The sequence below is a fragment of the Rhinolophus sinicus genome, chromosome 14 (assembly GCF_057876585.1).
Source record: "Rhinolophus sinicus isolate RSI-liver-muscle chromosome 14, RSI-T2T, whole genome shotgun sequence".
NCBI classification, from domain to species: Eukaryota; Metazoa; Chordata; class Mammalia; order Chiroptera; family Rhinolophidae; genus Rhinolophus; species Rhinolophus sinicus.
The window spans coordinates 42821078-42847280 of record NC_142514.1 but is presented as its reverse complement, the minus strand read 5'-3'; the positions used below and the strand labels follow the sequence as shown (position 1 = coordinate 42847280).

The 26203-nt window shown below is 42.2% G+C and overlaps 1 protein-coding gene across 17 annotated transcripts in view; it reads right to left on the bottom strand.

The window, feature by feature from the left end:
* FGGY (FGGY carbohydrate kinase domain containing) overlaps nucleotides 1-26203 on the bottom strand; it is a 386336-nt gene that overhangs the window by 309180 nt on the left and 50953 nt on the right. For all 17 annotated transcript variants that reach the window (XR_016018635.1, XM_074334784.2, XM_074334788.2 and 14 more), the window contains one exon: nucleotides 786-874. Coding sequence is in view for 16 of the 17 variants with exons in the window: in XM_074334784.2 (XP_074190885.2) it covers nucleotides 786-874 (89 nt within the window). In the remaining variant the exon portion in view is untranslated. The remainder of the gene's footprint in view (nucleotides 1-785; nucleotides 875-26203) is intronic.

Here is a 26203-nt window from a genome sequence, read left to right as displayed (position 1 = left end):
AAGACTCCGCCCTGCCTGCTCCTCCCCCTGGTGCATCCCTGAAATCTGAGGTCAGGATGACAACAGGCATGCATACATTGAGATTTCATGCCCAACCTGTCCACATATGTGTGTGTATAATAAACATATATATATGAGTATATATGAATATACACATATATACATACACACCCACACACACACATCTATATATCCATGCTCACATCCACTGTTAATCATAGCAGCCACAATTTCATACTCAGTGAGTATTTTTTTAATTGTCTCTGCCATGTAGCACATACCTATTTATAACATTCATAATTTATTTAAAAAACAATGTTTGACTTCAACATACTTGTACACTGAGGTGATTCAGGTACATTAATAGAAAGAGCAAAATAGGTTCATAACACACCCATCCAGATAAATCGGCTTCCTTAATAAACATATCTCTTGCCTTAATTTTAGGGACTCAAAAATATTTTTTCCCATTTATTCATTATGTAAAACGTGCCTCTAGAAAAACAGCCAGATTTCACGATGGACTGTTCACATCTCCTTCAAATGTGTCCAATTTCAATGAATGGTCTTCACCTTGGATACCCACATTCCAGGCCTCATAGGAACAATGGTGTTTGGGCATGTGCAGTGGAGGTGGAAGATGGATTCAAGATGTTTCAAGTATGCAAAATCGCATGCAGATGTGGAAATAGTACGTCCAGTCAAAGCGAGTTAAGAAAGCAATACATATACAGACACCCGAGAATGGATGAGCGCAAATAAAATCCAACTTGTAATTAACATACCGTGCTGTGACACCTGTTGCCTTCCACGATAAGAAGTCTGGGAGATCAAAGAAATGTCCCGCCTTATCCCAGCAAGTCTCTCTCAAGTTCTGCCAAATTAAATATATATTAGAATCAATTATGGGCTTTTTTTCCTACCCTTCTCCTCTTTCAATAATGTCTCAAAATTTTCAAAACAAAAGCATAGCCAGCAATGCCCAATAAAACATCTGTTCAGGGGCTGGGAGGGGGGATGATATGAAAGCAGCACCTATATAGGAAAGAAAAATTGGCACTTATCGATCCTTCCAAAAATGACCATCATTTCCCTTTTATCCCTCTTTGCCAACTTGGAGGGGCAGGAAGCACACTCTGTGAAGGTATGCAATCCATCTTCCCAGTGAAAGGCCGGAGGATACGCGTCAAGACATATAATAAGATTCCAAGGCTGAACAGCTGTAAGCTGGGAAGAAAAAGCACTAAGAAACTACTGCATGCAACAGAATGTGTCCTGCCATGTAAAATTCTTCCCATGCCAATTAGATCCAAAGGCAACAGGAAAAATGGCCCCTGCCCTCAAAGAACTCCCAATCTACGAGACGAGAATGGCACATAACCAAACTGTTCTTGTAAATTTCTTAAACATTTGTTTATTCCAGTTTCTTTCATACTGCCAATGTAGTCAGAGTTTTTCTTGCCACTGGGCATTTTCTTTCCTCTGCCGATTCTGTCTGGAACATTCATTCCTCACCAGCAAGCTTGTTCCCTCCTAGGGTCCATGTTGCCCTGCTCCCTTTGGTTAACCTTACCCATCCTTCCCTGGTGAGGCCTTCCAGGATCACCTACTCAGGTTAGGTCTGGCTGTCATATAACCCATAGTACCCTACAATAATGCATGTAATGTGTCTCTTTCCTGCTAGAGTATCAGCTCTACACGGTCAAAAATCTTGTCAGTTTTATATACAGTGATATCCCATGATTCCCCCTTTTCCTCCCCCTACACAAGACTAGACCCTTAGCTGTGAGGTGGAAACTACATGACTCCACTCCCCTTACCCACTTAACGGGTGAACATGTGACCTAACTGAGCCAATCAGATCCCTTCTCCCGGGATTTAGAATCAGGATCCAATTGGAGTCATTTAACTTCTGCCCGTGAATGGAACTGGAAGTGAGATCAAGTTGGAAACTGTGAAGTGGCCATTTTCTGTACCTGGAGACGTAGAACTTCATAAAGAAAAGAGTAAAGCAGGCAGAAATAGGAGCAAGAAAGGTTTCCTACCACCCAGGCAACTCTCCACGTCCTGGTTTCAATTATGCCCTCCCCAAGAGGATACAGCAGTAAGGAACGTATCATAAGCACAAGGGTATCTTTGGGACCCTACGGGCAACAGTGCAGAACTTCCAGAAGAAACATATTCCAGTATCTGCTAGAGGGTGACACATAGCAGGCACTCAATAAGTACTCGTTGAACAACCAGTCAAACTGCTCGGTTTCATCTTCCAACCTTTCATGTGAAGAGGCTTCAGCCTTCATAAAGGGCTTCCACATGCTTATCTCCTTAGAAGGATACAAAAGTCCTGAGTGTCATTATATCTATTTTATAGACATACAACTGGCCTTTATCTACATTTGCCCTCAAATTCTATAAACTCTTCCTATTTCCTCTATCCCTATCACTACTATATGAACATAGAAATCTGCGCACAGCAGAGAAACTGAGTATTCCCCCAGGTACAGGGTCCCACCAAACAACAGTAATATCAAAAGGGTTCAAATAGAAACAGCCCATTTTCTGTTCTTGTTGTCATTTGTTTAAATTCCTAAGTATTGGGATGAGAACTTGCATCTAGAAAGAGCTAAACTTCTTTTGAACACCCGACAATGTTAATGTTAAACAAAGCAAAACTTAAAATTGACTAAATATGCCTAACACAGCTATGGACGAGTAGCATCTTTCTACACAAATAGGTCACAACCAAAACATGGTAGCCTTTGAAACTAGTATGTGAGTCAAACGACTATATGCCTTCTGGGTGGCCCCAAAAATCTCTTGCCATGGTCTTTGTGGTTTTAGTGATGGATTCTCAGGGAGAAGGAGAAAAGGCTGCCTCCTTCTAAAGGCTCCAGAAATCCAAGGCCAGTCACCAGAGATGAACCACTAAAACCATTGCAGCAACAACCAGTGCTTCAAGCCAAAGCTGAACAATCTTCCTAAACTCAGAAAACAACTGCTTCTGTTAGATCTTGTATAGGATCATTAAATACCTTGCATAATGAGAGCTTTCAGCCTATGGCCACGCAGACAGCCAATGAGGACAATGGAAGCCAAACAGAATGTCTTAGAGAACTTCAGGCCTCTTGCCAAAAAGACGCACACTGCGGGTCGGAGGTACAAGGCAGCCAGGAGCGTCATTTCTTCTTGAGACCACACCAGCTTTATTGACCAAAGCCAGGGACCCCAGTTCAACTTCTCAATAGGATGAGAAACCAGAAACAACATCTCATTAAAGGTACAAGGTATCCTTAAGAATGCACATGGTCTCAGAGAAGAAGATAACAGTATCCCCTGCCTTCTCTACAAAAGCAAAGTCTGGAGATTAGCCAGCAATGGGAACAGGAAAGAGTTTGCCTGGATGAGAGGGAATGTTTCCAGAAGTACGATCCCTACCTTCAAGATGCTGACATACTATCTGTGAGGATCCCATGCTATTCTCATGTTGGGCTACATGATTCACAAGCATTTTGTCATCAAATGCCAGATGGGCCAAGGGCATAGTAGCCCTATGGATGAATTTTTAATCCAGTTCTGTGGGAAAAACTCCGTATAGCCCCTTCCCCAGCCAGTCCAGTCCCAGCCAAGGGCCTCAATCTAACTGAACTAATTCTATTCTGGAAACCGAGCCTACATCAGGACCCAGGGACCATCCTCCTTCCATTCCTCCATGGCTTACAATAGTGCTCCCATGTGCCTCATCTCATCTGATTCTCAGAGCGGCTCAAAAGTGTGCGGTTGACACACAACAGTCAAACAGTAAAGATGGAGAAACTGAGGTTCAGATAACAAGGGCTTAGCCCAATGTCACCCAGGGCTTCTAGCTCTAAAGTGAGTATTCCTTCCTTCCACTATGAACAGTCACCACTCTGAGGCCCCCAGAGCTATCAGAGCTGTGAGTTTTGGCCTCTTGGAATCATCATGAAGGAAGCTATTGCCATTCCTTACAGAAGAAAACAACAACAAAAAAGAAAGAAAGAAGAAAAGTCCTCCCAAACATATTTTTTTTCACATAGTTTTTAAAATTTTCAGAGATTTCATTTTCAATCCTGAGCAACTCACTTAACTTCTCAGTTCGTGATAACAACCTCACTGCACAAATGGTGGGCGGGTTAGAGAGCCCACAGTGCACATCCTCAATACATGCTGATTTTAGTTGCATCTCATTATGCGATAGCTGAATCCACTTCAAACTAGGAGCTCTCTGTGCTGAATGAGTTAAGTCTATCCTCCAGTTACCAAGCAACTAACAAAAACTAGTCTTTTCAAGAAAAAAAGACATCAGCTGTGATTTGGGGTGTGTGACTTGGCAATAAAGATCTCTGCATTCCAATAACACTCCTTTGAGCTAAGCAATCCCCCAGGCTTGAAGGCAACCAAAGGAACAACCCTTTACTTTTAAAAAAAATCATCTATTACTTTATAAAACCACAGCATTTCTTGGGAGGAGGCTACTCCTGAAAGGGCACACAGCTGTAGGTCTCAGCAGAGGGTGGAGACAGAGCAGTATATCTAAGATTCAAGGCCAGGCAGCAGCCACCCCAGCCTCGAGGCAAGGAGACGTATGCCCTAACTTTCTCCCAGGGAGACAGCGAGGTCTCTGCTGGCTTCTACATACTGAGGGAACTTGTGGGAAAAATGAAGCAGATACTGCAATGTATATGGGGAGACAGCAGGGTCTAGGAGCAGCGTGACAAAGTAGGGATGACAGGTTCAAAAAGAATCATCCAAATATTTTGTTATTAATTGCAAAGGGATTCTATCTGGGCTATCTGCTGTGTGCAGTGAATAAAAGGGAGGGAACAGAGAGCTCCCTAATTCCCCACCCAATAAATGATCCTGCCTGAACATTCCAAATACTCACAATGTTGTTTTCCAGCACAACAACCCATAGAAAAGCAAAACCCGATTCTCACTCTGCATTCGAGACTCCAAATTAGGGCACAGACTGACGGTCCAAAGAGGAAAGATGTTTCAGGAAGACACTTAATCCTCAATGTCATTCTTAAAAGAAAAATGATGCTGAACACATGCAGTGGCTCATAATCCCCAACCAGAAACTTCCCAGAATGAATGAAACTCCCATCCACAGAGAGAAAGACCAAATCCTGGAGATTCAAGTCAGACAGATAATGCTACTAGATTCAAGTCAGAGGTTTGTGCTATTAGAGGCGTCCTTCTAAAAACTTAAAGCTTATCATTACATTCTTTTAAAATGGTTCCACAGTTCCTCATGGCTTAAATCACATTTTTATCTCCTTGGCATGGCTCTCAGGATACGTAACAACCTGGCTCCAACTTGGCCATTATTTTTATGAATCCTTCGGGGCTCATCTCCCATCATCCCTCTCCTAGTTCGCTCCCCACTGCTTTCACCTCGTTTCTTTCACTTCCCTAAATGCATTATCCTCTTTTTATATTTCCATGCCTCTGTTGAGGCTGATGCCTTTCCTCAGACTGACTTTTCCCATCTTCTCCCACGATCAAACTTCTGCCTCTGATTCAAATCCAGCTGAAATGTCACCTTTTCAGTGAATCCCTCCATCCCTTGCTGTATCCTAATTATACATTCATGTGCTTAAATCCATCTCGAAATGACAAACACCCGGAGGGCAAAAGCCAGCTGATTCATGAAAAAAAAAAAAAAAAAATGTAAAAAGTTTCAGGGGGTATAAAGAAATTTAAAGTCAGACCCTTTTAAGAGAAAATTAAAACGGAGCTGGAGAAAGATGTGTGCAAATGAAAAGGTAATTAATAAGGTGATGTATGACAATAATGTAATGAGCCTGATACCAAGGTTTAGTGAGTCAGCCTCATAACTTTATCCCAATAGAGTGAGTGTGGTCATATAGCTCCTCGAATGAGTAATCACAGACAGGGTTCAGAGGACAGAAAGAGCTTTGGGGGCGAGGTGGCTAGAAAAGGCTTCACGGGGGAGAGATCTGAGACGAAGCCAAAAGGTCAAGTAAAATAAGTGTCTATGTTGCCGTGGAGAATGGCACCCAACAAACAAAAACCTGAAATGACAACGTAAGATTAACCCAGTAGAGGAGGATTTGTGTAACTGTACCGTCATAAAATTTGTAAAATGAAATAATTCCACTGTATAATTTAAATTCTTCAATTTTCAAGAATTGGATACATGTCTGCATCCTTCCCACCCTCACACCTCCCTTAGAGCCCTACTGTTACACAAAAAGGTAAATTTATAATCCACACTAGAGCCGATTTCCCAACCATAAAAATGTTATCATTTACATGAAACCTGATCGTCTTCAGCAAAGATGGCTCTGCCCGGGAATGTGATACCACCAAATGCATTAGGAAAGCTAGGCTTTGGTATGTGGGCTCTAAGAACGTCGGAGACAGGCAGACCTGAGTTTGATTACTGTCCTCACCACTTCCCAGCTGTGAAGCTTTAGGCAAATTAATTTCTCTAAGCTCCAGTTTCCTCAAGTGCCGTATTACTAGCATCTACCTCAAAGGGATATTGTATGAATTAAATGAAATAATGTAGAGTGCCTGATAAGTCAACGAGTTTCTCTGTAATTACTGCCAGAGTTTCATGTTGTTCAAAGCACTTTGACATGCATGATCTCATCTGATCTGTATAATTATTTAAGGCAGGAAAGGTGAAAAATTATAAACCTCCCCTTGCAGGTTAAGAAACTAACATCCAGAAAGGGACCACACCAAGACTGGCCCAAGATTACACAACAACTAAGTGGATAGACAGACGAAAATGTAGATCGCCACGGACCAGCCCAGTGCTAGTTCAGAAGTGCACCTCCCTGAAGCACAACAAAACGCAGAAGTGCCAGGAGAAAAGTCGAAGGATGTCATGGTGATCTAGACAAGACAAGTTCTTGTGGGTGGTATTGTCTATGGAAGGGAGAGAAAAAGGGAAAGAGAGGATGGGGGAGAGGGAGGGAAAGAGGAAGGAAGGGAAAGAATCCTAACAGGAAGAGAAGGCTTTGGGATGGGTAAGAAGGTCTTGGAACAGACATGAAAAAAGTACAAGATTTGGACAAGTGGAGAAATGAGGAGGTCTTTCTTAATACCTCATCCTCCTGGAATCCTTCACACCCTTCTAATTGCTTTTCTGTCTCCTTCCTGAGCTCCTTTTCTTAGTTGCCCTTTAAAAGTGGGTGCTACCAGAGTTCCTGCCTCATCCAAGCGCTCTTTTCACTGTTCACATGCTTTCTGGGCAATCTCAACTGCCCCCATGGTTCCAACCAACTACAAGTTGGATACTGCGCCAAATCTCCAACTCCCATTCACACTTTCCTCTGACACGTCTCCTGAATGTCCCACTGCACCTCTAACTCAGCATGTCCAAGACAGAATCTGTTATCTTCCCCCAAAAGTTTTAGGTCAGTTGAGCCAGTTACCGAAGGCATCATCTTCTTCTTCTCTCACTCCTTATATCCAATCATCCACCTAATTTAAACTCCCAATTAATGCATACCCTTTCACCTCCTGTATTACTCAGGGAACGCCAAAGAAATAGATTCAAGTGTATACACGGACACACTACACACACAGAGTTGACCCCTGAACAATGCAGAGGTCGGGGGTGTCGATCCACCAGCCATCAAAAGTCTGTGTATAACACTTCACTCCCCCAAAATTTAACCACATCTGTCCCTCAGTATCTTTGGGGGATGATTTCAGGACACCTGGGGATACCAAAATCCACAGATGCTCAAGTCCCTTATATGAAATGGCACAGAACAATGTATATTTTTTCATATAAATATACAGTCAGCCCTCAGCATCCACAGATGTCCAATCTTGGATCAAAAATACTGTCTTCAATCTGTGATTGGTTAAATCTGCAGGTGCCAAACAAGTGGGTATGGAAGGCTGACTGTATATTTACTGAAAAAATTTCTGCATATAAGTAGACCTGTGCAGTTGTTGAAATCCATGTTGTTTAAGGGTCAGCTATTTACTTATACACACACAAACTCACATACACACATACACACACAATGAGTATATACAAAATATGTGTGTGTGTGTATATATATATACTCCTATGCATATATATCCTATATGTATATATGAAATCCTTCAAATATATGAAATCTCTTCATATACATGTATAAAGACCCAGGACTTCCAGTCTGAGTCCAAAGCCTGAGAACCAGGAGAGCTAATAATGTAACTTCTAGTCTGAAGGCCAACAGGCTCAAGACCCAAGAAAAGCCAATGTTTCAGTTCAAGTCTGAAGACCAGGAAAGACTGATGGACCAGCTCAAGATAGTCAGGCAGGAGGAATGTCCTCTTACGCAGCCTTTTTATTCTACTCAGCTCTGTAATTGATTAGATGGGAGGGCAATCTGCTTGACTGGGTTTACCCATTCAGATGTTACTCTCATCCAGAAATACCATCATAGACACAGAATAAAATTTGACCAAATGTCTGAGCACCCTGTGGCCCTGCCAAGTTGACACATAAAGTTCACCATCACACCCACATCTTCGCTATCCCGTTTCCAGTCCATTACATTCTATAATCTGGATTGCTGATATCTTATCTGGTACCCTACAAAAAATTACCATAATTCTTCCTCTCCCTGTATGCATGCCCTTGGCAATATGACTCTGTAGCTCTTCTGTAGAGAGGTGAAACTATTTCTCCACCACCTGAAGTGGAGCTGGCCTTATGAATTGCTTTGATCAATGGAATGAAGCAGAAGTGGCAATGTGCTACTTCTCAGTTGAGGCCTCAAGAGACCTTACTTTTGTCTTCTTGGAACATAATGCTGCCATGTGAGACAGCTCAGGCTGGCCTGCTGGAGGATGAGAGGACATGTGAAACAGAAACGAACCATCCTAGCCAAGGCGCACGACATGCAAGAGAGCTGAGCAAAGCCGAGAGCAGCGAACCCTACCCAGCAGCCCGCCCATAGACTATTGAATGAATTCAGCAGAGACCAGAAAATGCATCTTTCTGAGCAACCTGTACAGTTAGCCACCTCCAAATGAGCAACGTATATAATTATGAGGTAAATAAATGGTTGTTTTTTTTACACTACTAAGTTTTTGAGGTGGTTTGTTACACAGCAAAGCTAAGTGATATAGCCCCTAACTTTCAAATCTTACTCCTTTAATTCCCACACTCTACACAGCCAATTAGAATACAATGGCCTACATAAAATGTAAATTTGACTCCATAAATAACTCATTAATTCAATAAGTATTTATTTGGTATTCTCTATGTGTCAGGTACTATGTTCAGTATTAGGCAATGAGCAAACAACAGACACTGTTGCCACCCACAGGAAGAGGAAGCTTTCAATCTAGTATACCTTTCACCCTTCGAAGTTTTCTACTACTTTTGGAGTGAAGGATCAAATTCATTAGCATGGCAGATACAGGTCTTACTTGCCAGCTTCATCTCTGATCACTCTAAGACACACTAGGTCACCCGCACACACTGTGCTTTTGCTCATTATACCTTTATTCAGAGCACACCCTATCTGAAATCCCCTCCCTCTTCCACCAGGCCAACATGTCCTCATCATTTAGGACTCAACTCAAGTACTACCCACCCCATGAAATCTTCCCTGATTCCCGAGGGAGGTGCGGCCCCGGTATGCCTCCATAATTCTCTGTGACTGTCCCCACCACGGCACTTCCAGCATCTGTTCACGTGCCCATCTCCCTTATTAGACTGAAAGCTTCTAAGAGGCAGGAACTGTTTTTTGTGTGTTTTTTCCATCTTTCTATTCCTAGGACCTAGCATTGTATCTGATACATAGATGATGAATAACATTAGCTGAATAAATGAATAAATAAATGAATGACCAGAGCTGTACACGCTAAATAGAAGTTAGTGGAAAGGGAAATAAGAAATGAATGGATAAATAAATGAGGTTATGAATAAGAACTGTCCCAGCTTCTCTTTTCTCATTCAAGTAATGGCTTTTCACAGTCTGCCGTAGGAGCAGATGCATATTGTAGCCAAGCCATACTGCCAGGAAGATAAATTTCTCTTTCTGGGGTGAGCAGGTCCTTTGGAGAAGTTTCATTTTAATTGGAAAATGGATTCATTCACTTCCTGGCTTGGGCTCCTGTGTCAGTACACCACCGCTCTGAATGGCTGCCAAGCGCCCTGAAGAGGGGGCTGCGGCGGGAAAGGCGCTCCATCAAACGATGAGCGCTCAGGGACATCTGAGGACAACCTGGCGTCAGGTTCAGGCTGGCTCACATGGATGCCCCCTCCTCTTTCTTCCCCAAATGTCCTTCAACCCAAACTTTCCTTCTCCCCAACCCATAAAGGATGGGTATACTTTACTGCTCCACTTGGCATTTCTTTGGGGCTTATTTGGGTCTATCTACCCTTCCTTGTTCATTTATACCACTATTGCAGAGTTCCACTGTCATTTCCTACAGGACACGGACTAGGGCCACAACTGAGACATCCCTTCCCTACCCATCCTGTAGGAGATCAGAAATTCATCAACTTCCTAATGAAGGATGCCTCATGGAAAGCACCTCTTCTCGGAAGACTACGTGCATCTTCTGTGAAGGGTTCTGAGAGGGGGCACTGAATACATCAGGTGATTGTGACCCGGCTTCGGGCCCCCTCTTTAGCTTCATGTCTCAACACCTTCACCTATCAGCACCCCCATAGTGCCCAACTCGCCACAGGGACTGACGCAACGGCAGTTCTAGTAATACAATATGCTACTCTACACCAAGGTGACTTTGCACATTCTGCTGCCTCTTCTCCAGAGCCACACTGCAAGGGTGCATATCCTGGCGCTAATGCCTCACAGCCACGCAGCCTTGGGAAAGCTACTGAACTGTTACTCTTCACTTCAATTTACTTGCCTGATGATAATTATAGAGGAAAACAATACTACCTCTGCCACACAGTTGTTAAGGGAACAAATGGGCAAATGCATGTGAAGTGTTTAGAACATCTGGCACATAGTAAGCACTTTTTAAATAATTGTTCTTGTTGTTAGTTAGAATGTCAGCTCCACCACCTGTTTCCTGTTTCAGGAAGCAGCAGGGACTTTGGAGACTGGCACACCTTAGTTCAAACCTCGGTTCTCCTACTTATTAACTGTGTTACTTCTGCCCAGTAAAGTCACCTAATGTCTATAGGTCTCACTTGGCTCATTGACAATAAGTAACTCATAGTACTGTTAGCAGGACTCCATTCAGTGAGGTTGTACCTCTTAATGTGCCCATCCTGGCACATCCCCAATAAATGTTAGTTTCCTCCACATCCTTACTCTATATGGGGGCCTGTCTCCCCTATTAGACTCTTAGGTCCTTTTAGGGGGAACTATAACTTATTCACCTGTATCCCTAAAGGTAACATGAAATAACTATTTCTCGAATGAAGTATTTATGATGTGCAACAACTTGTCGCTCAGTCCTGGTCTGTGGTCACATGTGTGCGGCTAGGCCTGAGGCTGGGCCACAAAGGGCAGGGATGCACGGGCCCCGATCCTCAGGCTGCTTACTGGCTCGGTGGGGAAAAGAGTCTGCGTGTAGGAAGCGCTTAGCAAGAATGTGGAAACAGCACAGAATAATTCAAGTTCTAAAATACCCAATTTGCAAACTAAGAATGCTGCAAGGTGATGAAGGAAAAACACTGCTGTGGGCAGGAGGTAGAGGAAAGTATGACTAAGGAGGTCATATTTTGCGTTGGTGTGAAGGGAAGGCAAGACTAAGGAGGATGGCATGGAGGGGAGTCCAAGCTAGGGCACCTGCCTGAGCAAAAGTGCAGGAAGAAGCATCAGCTGCAGTCCTGGCCATGGAAAAGGAACCCTGAGCAGGTCGCCTGAGAGATGTATGCTGAAGTATATAGTGAGGGGTAAATCTGGATTTATATTAGACACTCAGGTCAAAAGAGAACGCAGCCACCATCATGCTGAGCAGGAGGTGATTTGTGAATCCAGCTTTCAGAAGGTTAGGACAGCAACAAGATGGTGGGAAGTCTGGAGGGAAGAAGACACAGGAGGCAGGAGGACCAGTTTCCATGTACATTCCTGACACAGAAGGAGGAGAAACAGCTTAGGGAAAGGAAGGAAGGAAAATGGAGGCAAAAGGGAAGATGAGCAAGAAAGAAAATGTAACAAGAAAGATTAAGTAGAAGAGGAGGAAGGAGATGAAAATAAAGACAAAAACAAAAATGTGCAAAGAGAGAACATAAATGGGGTGAAAAGAAAGAATAGGTTAAACATGAGAAATGAGTAAAATGAGAAACGGGAAAAAAAGTTAAGGGAGAAAGAGAAAAGAATAGAAAAATGAAAAAGATATGTGGAAAACAATGGCAGACACCATGTTAATGTCCCAGATGAGACAAAACATGGAGGAGGGAGGGCAGAAGCCAGAGCCCTGCTCTCAGTCTGCATACTGTCTCTCCTCTGGGTGAATGAAGTCATGGCTGATGTCACCGCCTCTGAGTCACACGCCCACCAAAGGAGAGGTGGAAAGAGCCCTGCCTGCTGTTCAGTCCCACCCTCCTGACAAAAGGGGCTAATTCACTGCTTTGTTCTCTGGGGCACTGTCTAGTCTAGTCCTGAGAGGACTGAAATGAGGAGAGCGCCTTCCGCCCAGGGCGGACACACAGCTCCACGAGCACCTGGAGCTCAGCTTCACTGAGTTCTCAGGTCCAGGTCCTTGAGGTGGGCGAGTCAGAAAAGGTGTGGCAAATAGCCTCTGGCTTTTCTCTGTCCGTGGCGAGGGGACACTGGCTCCATCCCATGATGTCTAAAAAGGAAATTCCCATCATGAACAATATTGAGGACACGGCAGGGATTCAAAGGGTGCTCTCTGACTCACTGAACTGCTTTCTCATATTCTAAGCTCTCACCCTATTGTATTTGGAGCCCCACAGAGGTCTTGTTTCTCAGATTTCCAGACCTTTCCTCATGCTAGTCCATCCACCCAGCCTGACTTTTGCAAGCCACCCCACCCGAGTGCTTAGCTAACTCCAATCCATCCTTCAGGCCCCAGCCTCCATTTCACCTCCTCTCAACTTCCCTCCTCTAACTGGGGTATGTATCCAAAGTGACTTCAAGTTCCATTCCACTTCCAGCGCACGGTGACCTTATTTCTGTCCATCTTCTAGAATATGAGCAGCTTGAGGACAGGGAGTTATTTACTTACTGCTCTATTCCCAGCAGTTAACAAATTGGAATAAAATAAATTTTCAGTAAATATTTGTTGAATGAATGAATATCTTTGATCAACTCTGGCAGGAACTCCTTAGCACCACACTATTTTTAGACCACTTCTAAAACATGCTCCCATTCTTACAGCCAACATCCTGAGAATGTTTGTTGCTGAAGGCAATATCCTATAACTTAGTAATTTAACAGTGCACATGAAAATGCTCTGGAAATATTGACTTGGGGCTCCTGAAAAGGGACTTACCCTGTCTGTGACTCCTCCATTCCCAAGCTCTTTCCCTGTGAGAGGCTATGGAAAGAGCACAGGCTTGAGTTTGACTTGAATTAGAGCCCAGCTCTACCAGTCACTAGCAGCAGAAGGAAACCTGTCCCAGCCTGTTCTCACCTGCTCAAACAGAAATAAAAATACCCGTTCCTCAAGTTGTCTGTAAAGATGAAGCACAGTGCCCACACTCAAAAATGTGAATTTTATTTCCTTTCACTCTTGGTTTCCTCAACTGCATTTAAAGATAAGTATGTGAGAAACAGACCTCAGTAAGTTTCTTTCTGAAAGTCAACTTCTGCATAACCATCATCTGAAAATACATCACTAAGTGCTCCACAACTTACCAAATACCTTCTGATACATAATATTCAGCAATACCATTTTATAGGCAGGAAACGAAGGGCCAAAAATGAAGTGAATTGCCCAATATCATGCAGCCCGTAAGTGAAATGCCTGGGGTAAAACCCTGGCCACTTGAACTCCAAACTCAACACTCCTTCACCGCTGTCCAGTTGCTGCTTCCCAGGACATGGGAGGTGCTCATTAAATACTTGCATAGTGATTCACGCTCTTTCTCAGGTCCACAGGCTTGTCTCTGAGCACCAGCCAAAGCCAGACCACATGGCCTCAGGCCAAGACAACTGCAGCAGCCTTCACTCTGGTCCGAGTCTCTTCTCATCTGTCTTAGGTCTACAGAATGCCAGCACTGAAGGAAAACTTCAGGGGTCATGTAGACCAGTTGTTCCCAATGCCAGACCATGGCCTGGTGCTACGACCAATAATTTTCACTAATCAACGATGAAGCAAAAATAATAAAAATAATACTGGGGGAAATTAAATCCTTATTATTAATAATATGATGCATAATTAATTGGTAAAAAGATCTTATTTCCTAATTGCTTGCTTAGTTTTACTTGGGCAAGAGCCAAAACGCTATACATTTAGCATTACTGAGAGAAAATGTCTATCTTTGCCACAGTCCAAACCCTTTGGCAAAGCTTTAATGAGAGACAGAGGCCAGGGACGGCAGAAATCACTTACTCAAGCAGCTCTCTAATTCCCTCTGAATACTCCCAAGCCTTGCATTTTTTGAGCCAGAAGACACTGACCATTGAGATTACAAAGACTAGAAGTCACACTTAAGCAGCTTTTTGAGAAGGTGTAGGTTATGGGTGTTGATGGGACTGTAAAGTTTTTCAACTTTCAGACTTTCTTTTGCTACTGAGGTCATTCACAAGTTTTACCTAATCCGTCGTCTCTCTATACAAGAAGGATTCAGAGAGACATGGGCTTTTATGGGGATCCCTGAATCGCTTTATCATTCAACTAGCAGACTGGCCACAGCTTGGAGCACGGAAACAAGCCTCAAGTAAGGTCCTTCTGCAGAAGTACTCCCAGGATCCCTGGGTTCAGAACAGGTAAGGAACGCGCTGAATCATTTATTCGAACTACAAACACTTAATGTAAAGGGGAGGAAGAGGCCGTCTCTAAAAGGTAACTCGAATGTGCTGGAGCACAGACAAAAGAGGAATGGGTTGGAATTTGTGTAGATACCTGAATTTTAGGTCTCACCCAGTCTCAAGCACGATTCTTTCATTATGAGTCTAACTTGAGATAACGTCGATAACATTTTATTCCAGAGCTCACATTTATCTTAAAAAGTTAAGTCAGACAAATGTGTTAGTTGGGGTTTGGAACTTAAACTATGAGAACTAGGTCTCTCTACCCAGGTGTCTCATCTGTTGAGTAGACAGGGGACCATGCCTGATAAAGGCTGGAGTTTGACCAGCTACCCTTTTCAACTCCTTTTCAAATCCATTTCCCAGAGTTAGAAAACCCAGATAATTCCAGCATTGCCAGAATTAACTGTCAGTAAGTGGTAATTTATCTAACGCCCTCCAGCCTCTGCTTCTTCATCTGCAAAGTAGGTGATAACATCTACCTCACAGCATTTGCTTACAAACTAAGCGAGAGAGCCCACTTAAAAGCACATGGTAGATATTTAATTAATTCTCGTGCAGGTGTTGATGCTGCTGCTTATAGACAGAAATCAAACTGAGTCAATATCGTAAATAGAATTTAGTTACGTACCTCAGAATGCTGAAGGCTCTTTAATATTTCAAACTGCTTTCACAAGTGTAATGATGTATCAACTTACTCCAAAACCTTAAGGTGGGTTGGTGGATGGATAGAGGGACAGATAGATGGACATATATATGGTAAAGCAAGTATAGAAAAATGTTAATGGCAAAATCCAGGGGATCATTCTCAGTGTTGACTATAAAATTCTTCCAACTTCTCTGTATTCTGGAAAACCTTGATAATAAAATGGGGAAAACCATGGCTTTCACAGCCTCTTGCATGTGGTCCTAGACTTGGGAGTTCCTTGAGATAAAGGGCACTCTTGGCTTCTGCCTTGCCTCCCCCTCACCAGGCACTATGCCTTCTACATAGCAGCTACTAGACACATTTGTTTTACTGATTCAATAACTATAGCCCTATAATACCAGAACAGTTATTCTCATTTTGAAGATCACAGAACAATAACAACAACAAAAAAAGTAGTATCAACTCATATTCAGAGAAATGAGATTTATTTACCCTTCCAGAAAAATCCCGTCTTACAATTTTTCTGACTTCTGGCTTGCCTCCTCCCTTGCTGCAATCAACATCCACCTAGCCCTGGCATCCAGATTTCCCAGGTGACAGTTGTCAAGGTGACAGTCCACCTCAACGAGGTCAGTCATGCTAATGAGTTCCTATGTCATGACGCACATTAAATGCATGGTCTTTTTTAGTGTCTTTTCTAAAGACGATATTCTCCTCCAGTAGGTGTGACCCATTTTAGCCACTGTGAGAAAATAATCTTGTTCAATTTTTGTTTTACATCAAATCATATCATACGGGCAGAAAGCCAGCCAAACTTAGCAATCTTTCTCTCGCTTCTCTGGTGACACTAAAATGCACTGACAGCCCTGCACAGTGGTGAGGAAGGCTGGCAGCAAGAAGGCTGGGCATGTGGGTGTTAGGACGATAGCCGTAAGTCTGGGTCTGACCAGGAAACATGAATCAATTTAGCAAATACTGAGTATGTTTTTAATGCCAAGCACGGTGTTTGGCTTCTAGTGTCTCAATAGCCAACAATGAATACATACATTTGGTCCCTGCTCTTATGGATCCGAGTCAGAACCCACCAACCCAAATGAAAAAGAAACATGGTGCAGCAGAAAAAAAAAAGACAAGACAGGATTTTTTTGGACCTTCATAAAGACCAAGTCTGATATCTGTGGACTAGTCATTTCACCTCTTTGAGGCTTTGTCTTTATCTGTAAAATGTGGCAAATAGTAATATTTATCACACAAGGCCATGTCATAGATCAAAAAAAGAAAACAGATGTCAAAGTCTGCCATGAGCCATAAACTTAAATACGAAATATAGCATTCTAATAATAACTGACATTTATTAAATGTTATTAGGTATCGGGCCAAGTCCTTTTTTTTCTTCTGTCTGCTTTGTAAAATTACTTTGTTGGACTATAAAACTAAGAGAATATGGCACATATTTAGCATAAATCAAATATGTAAATGCAAGGACGATAAGGGAAGGATTCGCTGTCCAGGTAAATGACGGAAGGCCATCAGCCTCAACGCTCTGTATATTCAGTTACATGCCCAGTTTATGGGCAGACCACCCTCGAGAGAAAATCCACAACAGATGCCCTACCAACAGCTGACAATGCTGCCTGTACTGCTTAAAGGCTGGGAGGAATCTGGTCTGACATAAGAGGACGACCCTGGTACACACATTCTAAGAAGACACTGTTTGATTCAGTGGAGGAGTCTTGGATTCTCTGGGTGGGTGAGGGGAACAATATCAAGGGGTTATCTACCTCAAGAGGACAAAGACACCCAGGAGAAATGCAAGGGAGTTACTGCCTCAATCTAGAGCCTTCACGTCACACACAACGTCAGCTGTGACACAAGGTAACAGGACTGCAGCCAGAAGGGACTTTGGGTGGAAAGGAATGGTAATGCTCCCAACTTCCTTTTCCACAAATGAGAAAATTAATTTAACGCTCGGCGTGCAGTGGATCTTTACTTTGGAAGGGAGCTACTGCACAGACACACCCAATAATAAAAAGTGTCACGATACATGATTTAATACATTCATCCATTCATCTGTTAAACTATTTACTGAGTTATCAATGTTACGTGCTAAGCAATGCCCTGGATGCCCGGCGCACACAATCTGGTGTGATAAATTTGAGGGCAGAGGTAAGGGGAGGATGCCAATGGAGACCGAGGGCAAGCTAATCAACACTCAAGGGAGAAAGTCAAGGAAGGCTTCCTGGAGTCTTGAAGAATTAGTGTCAGTTTTCCCCAAGAGAAGGAAGACACTATTTATACGTTTTCCAGGCAGAAGGAAAAACCTGAGCAAAGACTGAGGGGTGTGAGAGAATATGGGTATAGTATCCTTTGAGCCACACTGACCAAGAAGTTCACCATCTGGAAAGTCTTTCCATTTCTTTAAGCATTTTGTTATAGGAAAAGTAATGATGGATTCTTTGAACAAATTGCCACAGTCTGGGTCTCAAATTCAAACGCCTGGAGGAGGAGTGTTGAAAAGGAAATGAGTGAAGCAGGCTGGGTGGGGACTGCTGTGAAACGAAGGACACTTGTCCCTTCTAAAGGGGGCAGCGCCAACGCAGCTCTGCCCAGTTCCTTCCACATGGGAATGTGGGCCGACGATTGCCAAGTCCTTGTGTTATTTTTTTCTAGAGTAGCTTAAAACCTGGATTTTTATGTAAAATTTCTTAGTTTTAAATGTTGGAAAGTAATTTTTAAAAAAATTTTTTCAAGCACAGGGTGGGTCAAACAAAACCCATCTGGGGACCAGATTCAGCCTGTGGTCTGCCAGCCTGCAGCCCTGGCATGCGGGGACAAATGAGTGCCCTTTGAGAACAGTCAATGAAGGCCAGTGAATAGAGCCCAAGAAGTGGAGGCAGGCTGGATGCAGTGAGAATCCTAGCTCTACCACTTACTTGTTGTGCAGCTTTGGGGAAGCTACTTAAGCGCTCTAGGCCTTAATTTCTTCATCTGTATTATGGGATAATAATATTGTGTCACTGAGAAGCTTGGATGAAATACTGAATAGGAAGCCCCTCCTACAGTGCTTTCTAGGAAAATAAGCCCAAGAAAGGTTAGCTATGACTATAATATTATTTTTTAATGGAAAGTTACTAAGTAATAAAACCATGAGCATTGTGCTGTAACAGTAGCAAACTATTCCAACCATGGATAGTGTCCCATTATTAATGTTTTTTTGTATATACAGTAGGCTTTTATTCTATACTGACGAAGTCTTAAAATAAGACCGCACATGCAGTCTTGTAATTTTTTCCCTTCAGCATTATAGCATAAACTTTGCTGTTGCCTTACAAATATTTGTTATCTACTCGGTACATAAGCCAGAGTGATTTTTTTTTAAGTCATAAAACAGATCATGTCACACCCATGCTTAAAATCCATCAACCATTTCCTACTGCTCCTAGAATAAAATCCAAATTCTTGCCTATGGCCTCAAGGGCTGTGCAGAGTCTGGCCCCCTGCCCACTTCCCCAGCCCACCTCCCACTGCTCTCTGCCTTGCTCGTACCCTCGCAGCCCTGCTCACCTCCTTGGCTGGTCTCACAGGTGCTTTCCTCCCTCAGTGACTCTGCTGCTCTCCCTTCCTGAAAATCTCATCATTCAGGTCAGACAAAAGCTCTCAAGAAAGAACACACTAGCCATGCCAAATCTGTTCATCTGTGTTTTTCCTTCACAGCATTTTCCAGAAAATAAAATCACTGTGTGTGTGTGTGTGTGTGTGTGTGTGTGTGTGTGTGCGTGCACATATACATGGACACATACACACAAATACTTGTCTCCTTATCGATTTCCTGCCTCTCTACTCTAGCATCTAAGTTCCCAGAAGCCTCCCCAGAGCCACGATTGGTCTTGCTCACCTTGGCGTCCCCAATGCCCAGCACAGTGCCTATCACATAGGAGACGATATTTGTTAATTAAAAAAAGGGAATGCACCACCTATTGTTCCCGGCCTCAGATCCTCCTGAGCACCATCACTTACAAGTTTCTTTACAGAACTAGTTTATTCACAAACACTGCACGGCAAACTCTTAAAGAAGCAGTAGAGTAAAATGTGGTAAACCCATATTCTGGATTGGAAATGCCAAGGTTCAAATCCCAGCCTTGCCATTTATTAGCCTAGTGACCTTGGGCAAGTTGATTAACACCTTTGGGCCTCTTTCATCATCAGTAAAAGGTGATACTTAATTCATAGGGTGGTTGTGAGGATTTTATGAGTTAATATGGATAAAATGCTTAGAAAAATGTTAGATATATAATAAGTATTATATTAATATATGCACTTCAGCTACTATTTTCAACTATTTCCTTGTTCTATTCTTATTGCTTAGTTGATCTGTATCTTTCCTTTCCAATCAGACTATGATGTTTTGAGAGCAGGGACCACTTCTGGATTCCTGCAGTAAACTGCACAGGCCCCCACGGGAGGGGGATCTGTGGTATGGCTCTTGGTGTAGGTTTGCTTACATGGTATGAGACTATGAGTAAGATGTTTAACTATTTTGATCTTCAGTTTCCTCATCTGGAAAAAGAGCTATCTACCCCACAAGACAGGTGTAAAGATTAAATAAAATAATCCTTGTGAAATAAAATAATTCTGGGGCTGAAGGCAATGATGAATTTTAGGGGAAACAAGTAGAAGGTATTTAGTAAATCAGTTTGCTTTGGAGTTCAGTGCTGGCTGCCTTCTGGTGTCGGTGTTGCACATAGAATGTGGATGATTCAAATAAATAAATGACTGAAAATATGTTTTGTACTCTTTCACTATCTATTTTCTATGATTGCCTCTGACAACTCTATGGTGGTTTTAGATGCTTTCCTTAGCTACAGTGTTTCCCCGAAAATAAGACCTAGCCAGACCATCAGCTCTAATGTATGTTTTGGAGCAAAAATTAATATAAGACTCGATCTTATTTCAATATAATATAAGACCGGGTCTAATATAATATAATAATATAAGACCCGGTCTTATATTAATTTTTACTCCAAAAGATGCCTTACAGGCATCTTGATGGTCCGGCTAGGTCTTATTTTCGGGGAAACATGGTATTAGTCAAACAGGAAAAACATACAACTCATTACAGGCAGCTCCATGAAATAAGATATTCTAGTGTTTCAAATTCTCCCACTTCAGTGATAGGATGTTACCGATATGCCCATCATTAGAGAAAAACAAGGTTAAACACATGGAAGTGAAAATTAAGCTACTATATCAATATCTACTGTACAAGGCACTTTGCAATATCTCACTAAATTACAGTAATTCCATAAGGCTGATATTATCCTCATTTTACAGCTAAGTGCACCGAAACTCAGAGAAGTTGATTTTGTTGTCTAAAGTCCCAAAATTGTAAATGGTGGAGGAAGATTTAAATGCAAGTGTGTTTGGCTACAAACCCTGTACTTTTTTTGTTGTTGTTTTCACAGATCTGTGTTACATCTCCCCAAGTTTCTCAGCATCTTGTATTACTAGCTCTATTGCTAAGATCTGGTGAATGTGGGTGAATCATATTAAAACTATACAAGGTCTGACAATTATAATAAGTTCACAAACTTATTGCAACTACTTTGTTACCCTTTGTTGATTATCAGAGGGATTATTCATTATGAATTTGTACCAAATGGACAAACAGTTAACCTAGTTTACTATTTGGAAGTGCTTGAAAAAGTTAAGACAACCTGAACTTTTCGCCAACAATTCATGGCTCTTGCATCACGACAATGCACCAGCTCACACGGCACTGTCTGTGAGGGAGCTTTTAGCCAGTAAACAAATAACTGTATTGGAACACCCTCCCTACTCACCTGATCTGACCCCCAATGACTTCTTTCTTTACTCGAAGATAAAGGAAATATTGAAAAGAAGACATTTTGATCACATTCAGGACATCAAGGGTAATATGATGACAGCTCTGATGGCCATTCCAGAAAAGGAGTTCCCAAATTGCTTTGAAGGGTGGACTAGATGCTGGCATCAGTGCATAGCTTCCCAAGGGGAATACTTCAAAGGTGACTGTAGTGATATTCAGCAATGAAGTATGTAGCACTTTTTCTAGGGTGAGTTTGCAAACTTATTTGTCTGACCTCACACATGGAATTTAAAGCTAGAGTAACTAATTAATAAAGACTAGTTTCTATCATATTGCCCTTAAAAAAGAAATGGTGTAAATCAAAGAAAGGAACTGATATTGTTTTTCTTTCACAAAGTTTCAAGATTAGAAGAAACCCAAGGATAAGGAGTAGATGTTACTAAAGCATCAAGAGGAATAAAATAATAAGGCCATAAAAGGCTCTAAAAATGAGCTGGGGCAAGCCTCTTATTTTACAGAAGGGACTAGAACAAGGCTTTCCTGACCTCTAGTAGTTTTCTTTTCAATAGTTCCGACTGCAAAGCACTTAGCTGACACCTTCCACAGCTAGCAGGAAGTTATCAAACCACCTCTGGTAGCATCCAAATTCCCAGGTTCCTCCAAAAAAATCTACATATAACAGAAAAGGCACATTAGAACCAATCAGAGAATCATTTACTCACTTTTTCAATATGTTATCTGGGAACAGAAGCAGAGAGGCATGGACTGGGGCGATGGGAGGGGCAGATATATTTCCTAAACCAATCAACAAAACCCTCTGACATTCCAGCCAGCCGGTTCCAGAGCTTTGGAATGAACAATGAAAATCTCAAACTTTAAAATGAGTAGCTCTCTGCTCTGCTGACAATGGCAAAAAGAGTAAATGAGTTAAAAGGATTGGAACACCTCCATGCGGCCCCTACAAGCCAGTTAATTATCTTCCATTAACTCGGAGCTGTCAGGATTGGCATCGGCCCCTTAACTTTCTTGACCTTCCTCAGTCTGCACCTTGTTATCCTCCAATGTTTCATGTTTATAAAGATAGGAGACTCCAGCTGTTCCGGCCTTACAGAACTTCATTTACATTTGGCCTTCATTAAGATGAGAGTCAGAATCATTGAGACCAAATGGAAAAACCAGACTGCTGGGGGTTATGAAAAATTCAAATGGCATTTTTCCTTTTATCTGACAATTCGTATTAAGGAGACATATGTCAACTCAAAACACATAAACCTTAAATATAAAGGACATGATTAGAATTCCATATTGTGGGACTAGGACCCAAGAGACTTTGCCCAAGAGCTACGGTGGTCTTCGTCCATCACTTCTGTCTTCCAGGACGTCTGAACTCCAAGTTCTGCCCAGCTCCCTCTGACATCTGATTCCATGCTCAGGAGCACATGGATGAGAGCAATCCCAAAGTGAGTGTTAAGCTCTGACTCCTCCACCTCACTCACCCCTCACAGCCAATCAGTCTCAATGTCCAGTTGATATTATTCCCTAAAGATTTCTGGACCAATCTCCTCTCTATCCTTCTGGTCTCATTATTTCTCACCTGGAATACTGCAACAGCCCCTTACTGGGCCACTTTACTCAAAAACTATGTATTGGGTAACAACTAAGTGCCAGGCACTTGATTACAGGTAGAGACTTTGCAGTGAACACAATGGATATGATCTCCATCCTGCTGTGGATTACAATGGTTGGAGGGGGCAAGCATTATATAAATCATCATACAAATTGATATATGATTAACAATTTATGAAAGATACACTGAAATAAAATTAAGAGTGCAATGACAAGAGACTTCTGATTTATCTGAGGGTCAGGAAAGGCTTTTTAAAGCAAGTGACAATAGAGCTGAGACCTAAAGGATGAGTTAGAATCAGTGGTGAGTAGAGAGAAGAATATTCGGGGCAAAAGGCACACCATCACATCATCAAGACCAAAGGTCAGCAAACTTTTTCTCCCATGGTCTAGAGAGTAAATATTCTCAACTTTGCAGGCCATACAGTCTCTGTCTCAATTACTCAGCTCTGTCACTGTAATGCAAAAGCAGCCATAGACCGTACATAAATGAATGAGTGTGGCTGTGCTCCAACAAGACTTTATTTATGGCCACTAAAAGTTTAATTTCATAGAATTTTCACAGGTCACAAAATTTTCTTCTCCTTTGGTTCTTTTTCAACCATTTGAAAATATAAAACCCATTCTTAACTTCCAAACATCCAAAAAGACGCAGTAGGCGAGATCTGGTCTGCGGGCTGCAGTTTGGAAAGCACTAGTCAAGCCTGAGGTGGCAAAGAACTTGGTGTGTTTTGAGGCACCCTGAGGGGATCGCTCAGGATGGATTAGAAAGGTGAAAGACACACAGTAAACAGAGAGGAGCAGGCAAACATAACATCACTTACCATCTTCTGGGCCATGTTACAAATTTTGGAACCTATGTGAAGAGCCAAGCAAAGGCAACCCAGTGGTGTAATCAGGGAAGAAAACAGTTCTTACTCCCACACACACATATCCTCACCCCTAGTCCAGTCTCCTTGGCCCTGCCAAAAGGATCTAAGACATCCCTCCCTTGCTGAAAAACCATCAACCAATCTCCATCACCTTAAACTGAACCCTAAACTGAGCCCGGGCCTCATTTCCTACTACACTCAGGGAGGCATCCCAGGCTCGTGTCCTAGGACTGACTTACCTTACCATAAACGAGCCATCGACTCTCTCTAGAATATCCTTCCTGTCTTCTCTATTAAGCAAAGCCTCCATTCGTTATCTTGAGGCTCATCTGAAATAAGTCCTCCAGGAAGCAAATTATTCTCTCAGAAAGCGCTTTGCATATTCCTGTATCACTGTGCTGAGCACATCTGCTATGGCTCTGTGTCCACGTCGCTCTCTTCCACCCACTCCCTCCTGACAGCCCCACCACCACTGTCCCCAGGGACCGTGTGCCCCTCAAGGGTAAGACTGAGTCCTCTTTGTGCCCATGTCCCCAGTGCCTATCACACTACTGGTTCACGGCAGGACCTCAGTGAAAATGTGGCCAATTCAGGAACGAATAAAGAGTAAACAAATGGCAGCCCAATGAACCCAGCACACAAGAGTCTCACGAATGTGCAGTTGAACTCTATAGAAGCTATCTAACTTCCCAGTGCCTTGGTCTCCTATAGCCCCATTAAAAAGAAGGTACTGTTTACTGATTCTCCACAAATGGATGCTTTTCAGGATACAAGGGCAGAGCCTTTAGCATTGAAAGTGGTTTCCTAACTTTGCAGGACAGCAATACAGCAATGCCTGGAAGCTTGTCAGAAACGCAAAATTTCAGTCCCTACCCGAAGGCTACTAAATCAGGATCTGAAGTTTAATAAAATCTCCAAGTGACTGACTTACACTTTAAAGTTTGATAAGCACTATAACCCAGCCCAGTTGGGCTCTAAAGAGAAGATGCTAACACTGATTTTAGAAACAGCTTTGGTTTTCCATCAGATTTGTATGGAATCACAAGACCCCGAATAGCCAAGACAATCCTAAGAAAAAAGAACAAGGCTGGAGGTATCACACTCCCTGACTTTAGCTTGTACTACAATGTGACAATAATCAAAACAGCATGGTAACGGCAGAAAAACAGACACACAGACCAATGGAATAGAATTGAGAACTCAGAAATAAACCCACATATATATGGACAGATAATTTTCGACAAAGGAGTCAAAAAACATACAATGGAGAAAAGAAAGCATCTTCAATAAATGGTACTGGGGAAATTGGAAAGCCACATGCAAAAGACTGAAATTAGACTGCTATCTGTCACCGTGTACCAAAATTAACTCAAAATGGATCAAAGAACTAAACATAAGATCTGAAACAATAGACTGCATAGAAGAAAACATGTGTACTAAACTTATGGACCGTGGTTTCAAAGATTATATGAATTTGACCTGAAAGGCAAGGGAAGTAAAAGCTAAAATAAACAAATGGGACTATATCAAACTAAAAAGCTTCTACACAGCAAAAGAAACCACCAACAAAACTAAGAGGCAACCAACTGAATGGAAGAAGGTATTTGCAAACAATACCTGCGATAAGAGGCTAATATCCAAAATATATAAAGAACTTATACAACTCAACAACAACAACAACAAAAAAGCAATCCAATTAAAAAACAATGGGCAGAGGACTTAAACACACTTCTCTGAAGAAGACATACAAATGGCCAACAGATATATGAAAAAATGCTCAACTTCACTAGCTATTAGGGAAATGCAAATCAGAACCACGATAAGATATCACCTCACACTGGTTAGAATGGCTATCATCAACAAGACAAATAATAATAACAAGTGTTGGAGAGGCTGTGGAGAAAAAGGAAACCTCATACACTGTTGGTGGGAATGTATATTGGTACTACGTATATTGGTACTATGGAAAACAGTATGGAAGTTCCTCAAAAAATTAAGAATAGAATTACCACATGACCCAGCAATCCCTCTCCTGGGTAACTACCCCAAACATCTGAAAACATTTATCTGTAAAGATACATGTACCCTGATGTTCATTGCAGCATTATTCATGGTAGCCAAACATGGAAACAACCAAAGTGTCCTTTGATAGATGACTGGATAAAGAAGATGTGGTATATATACACAATGGAATACTACTCGGCCATACGAAAAGATGAAATAGGACCATTTGCGACAACATGGATGGATCTTGAGATTATTATGCTAAGTGAAATAAGTCAGA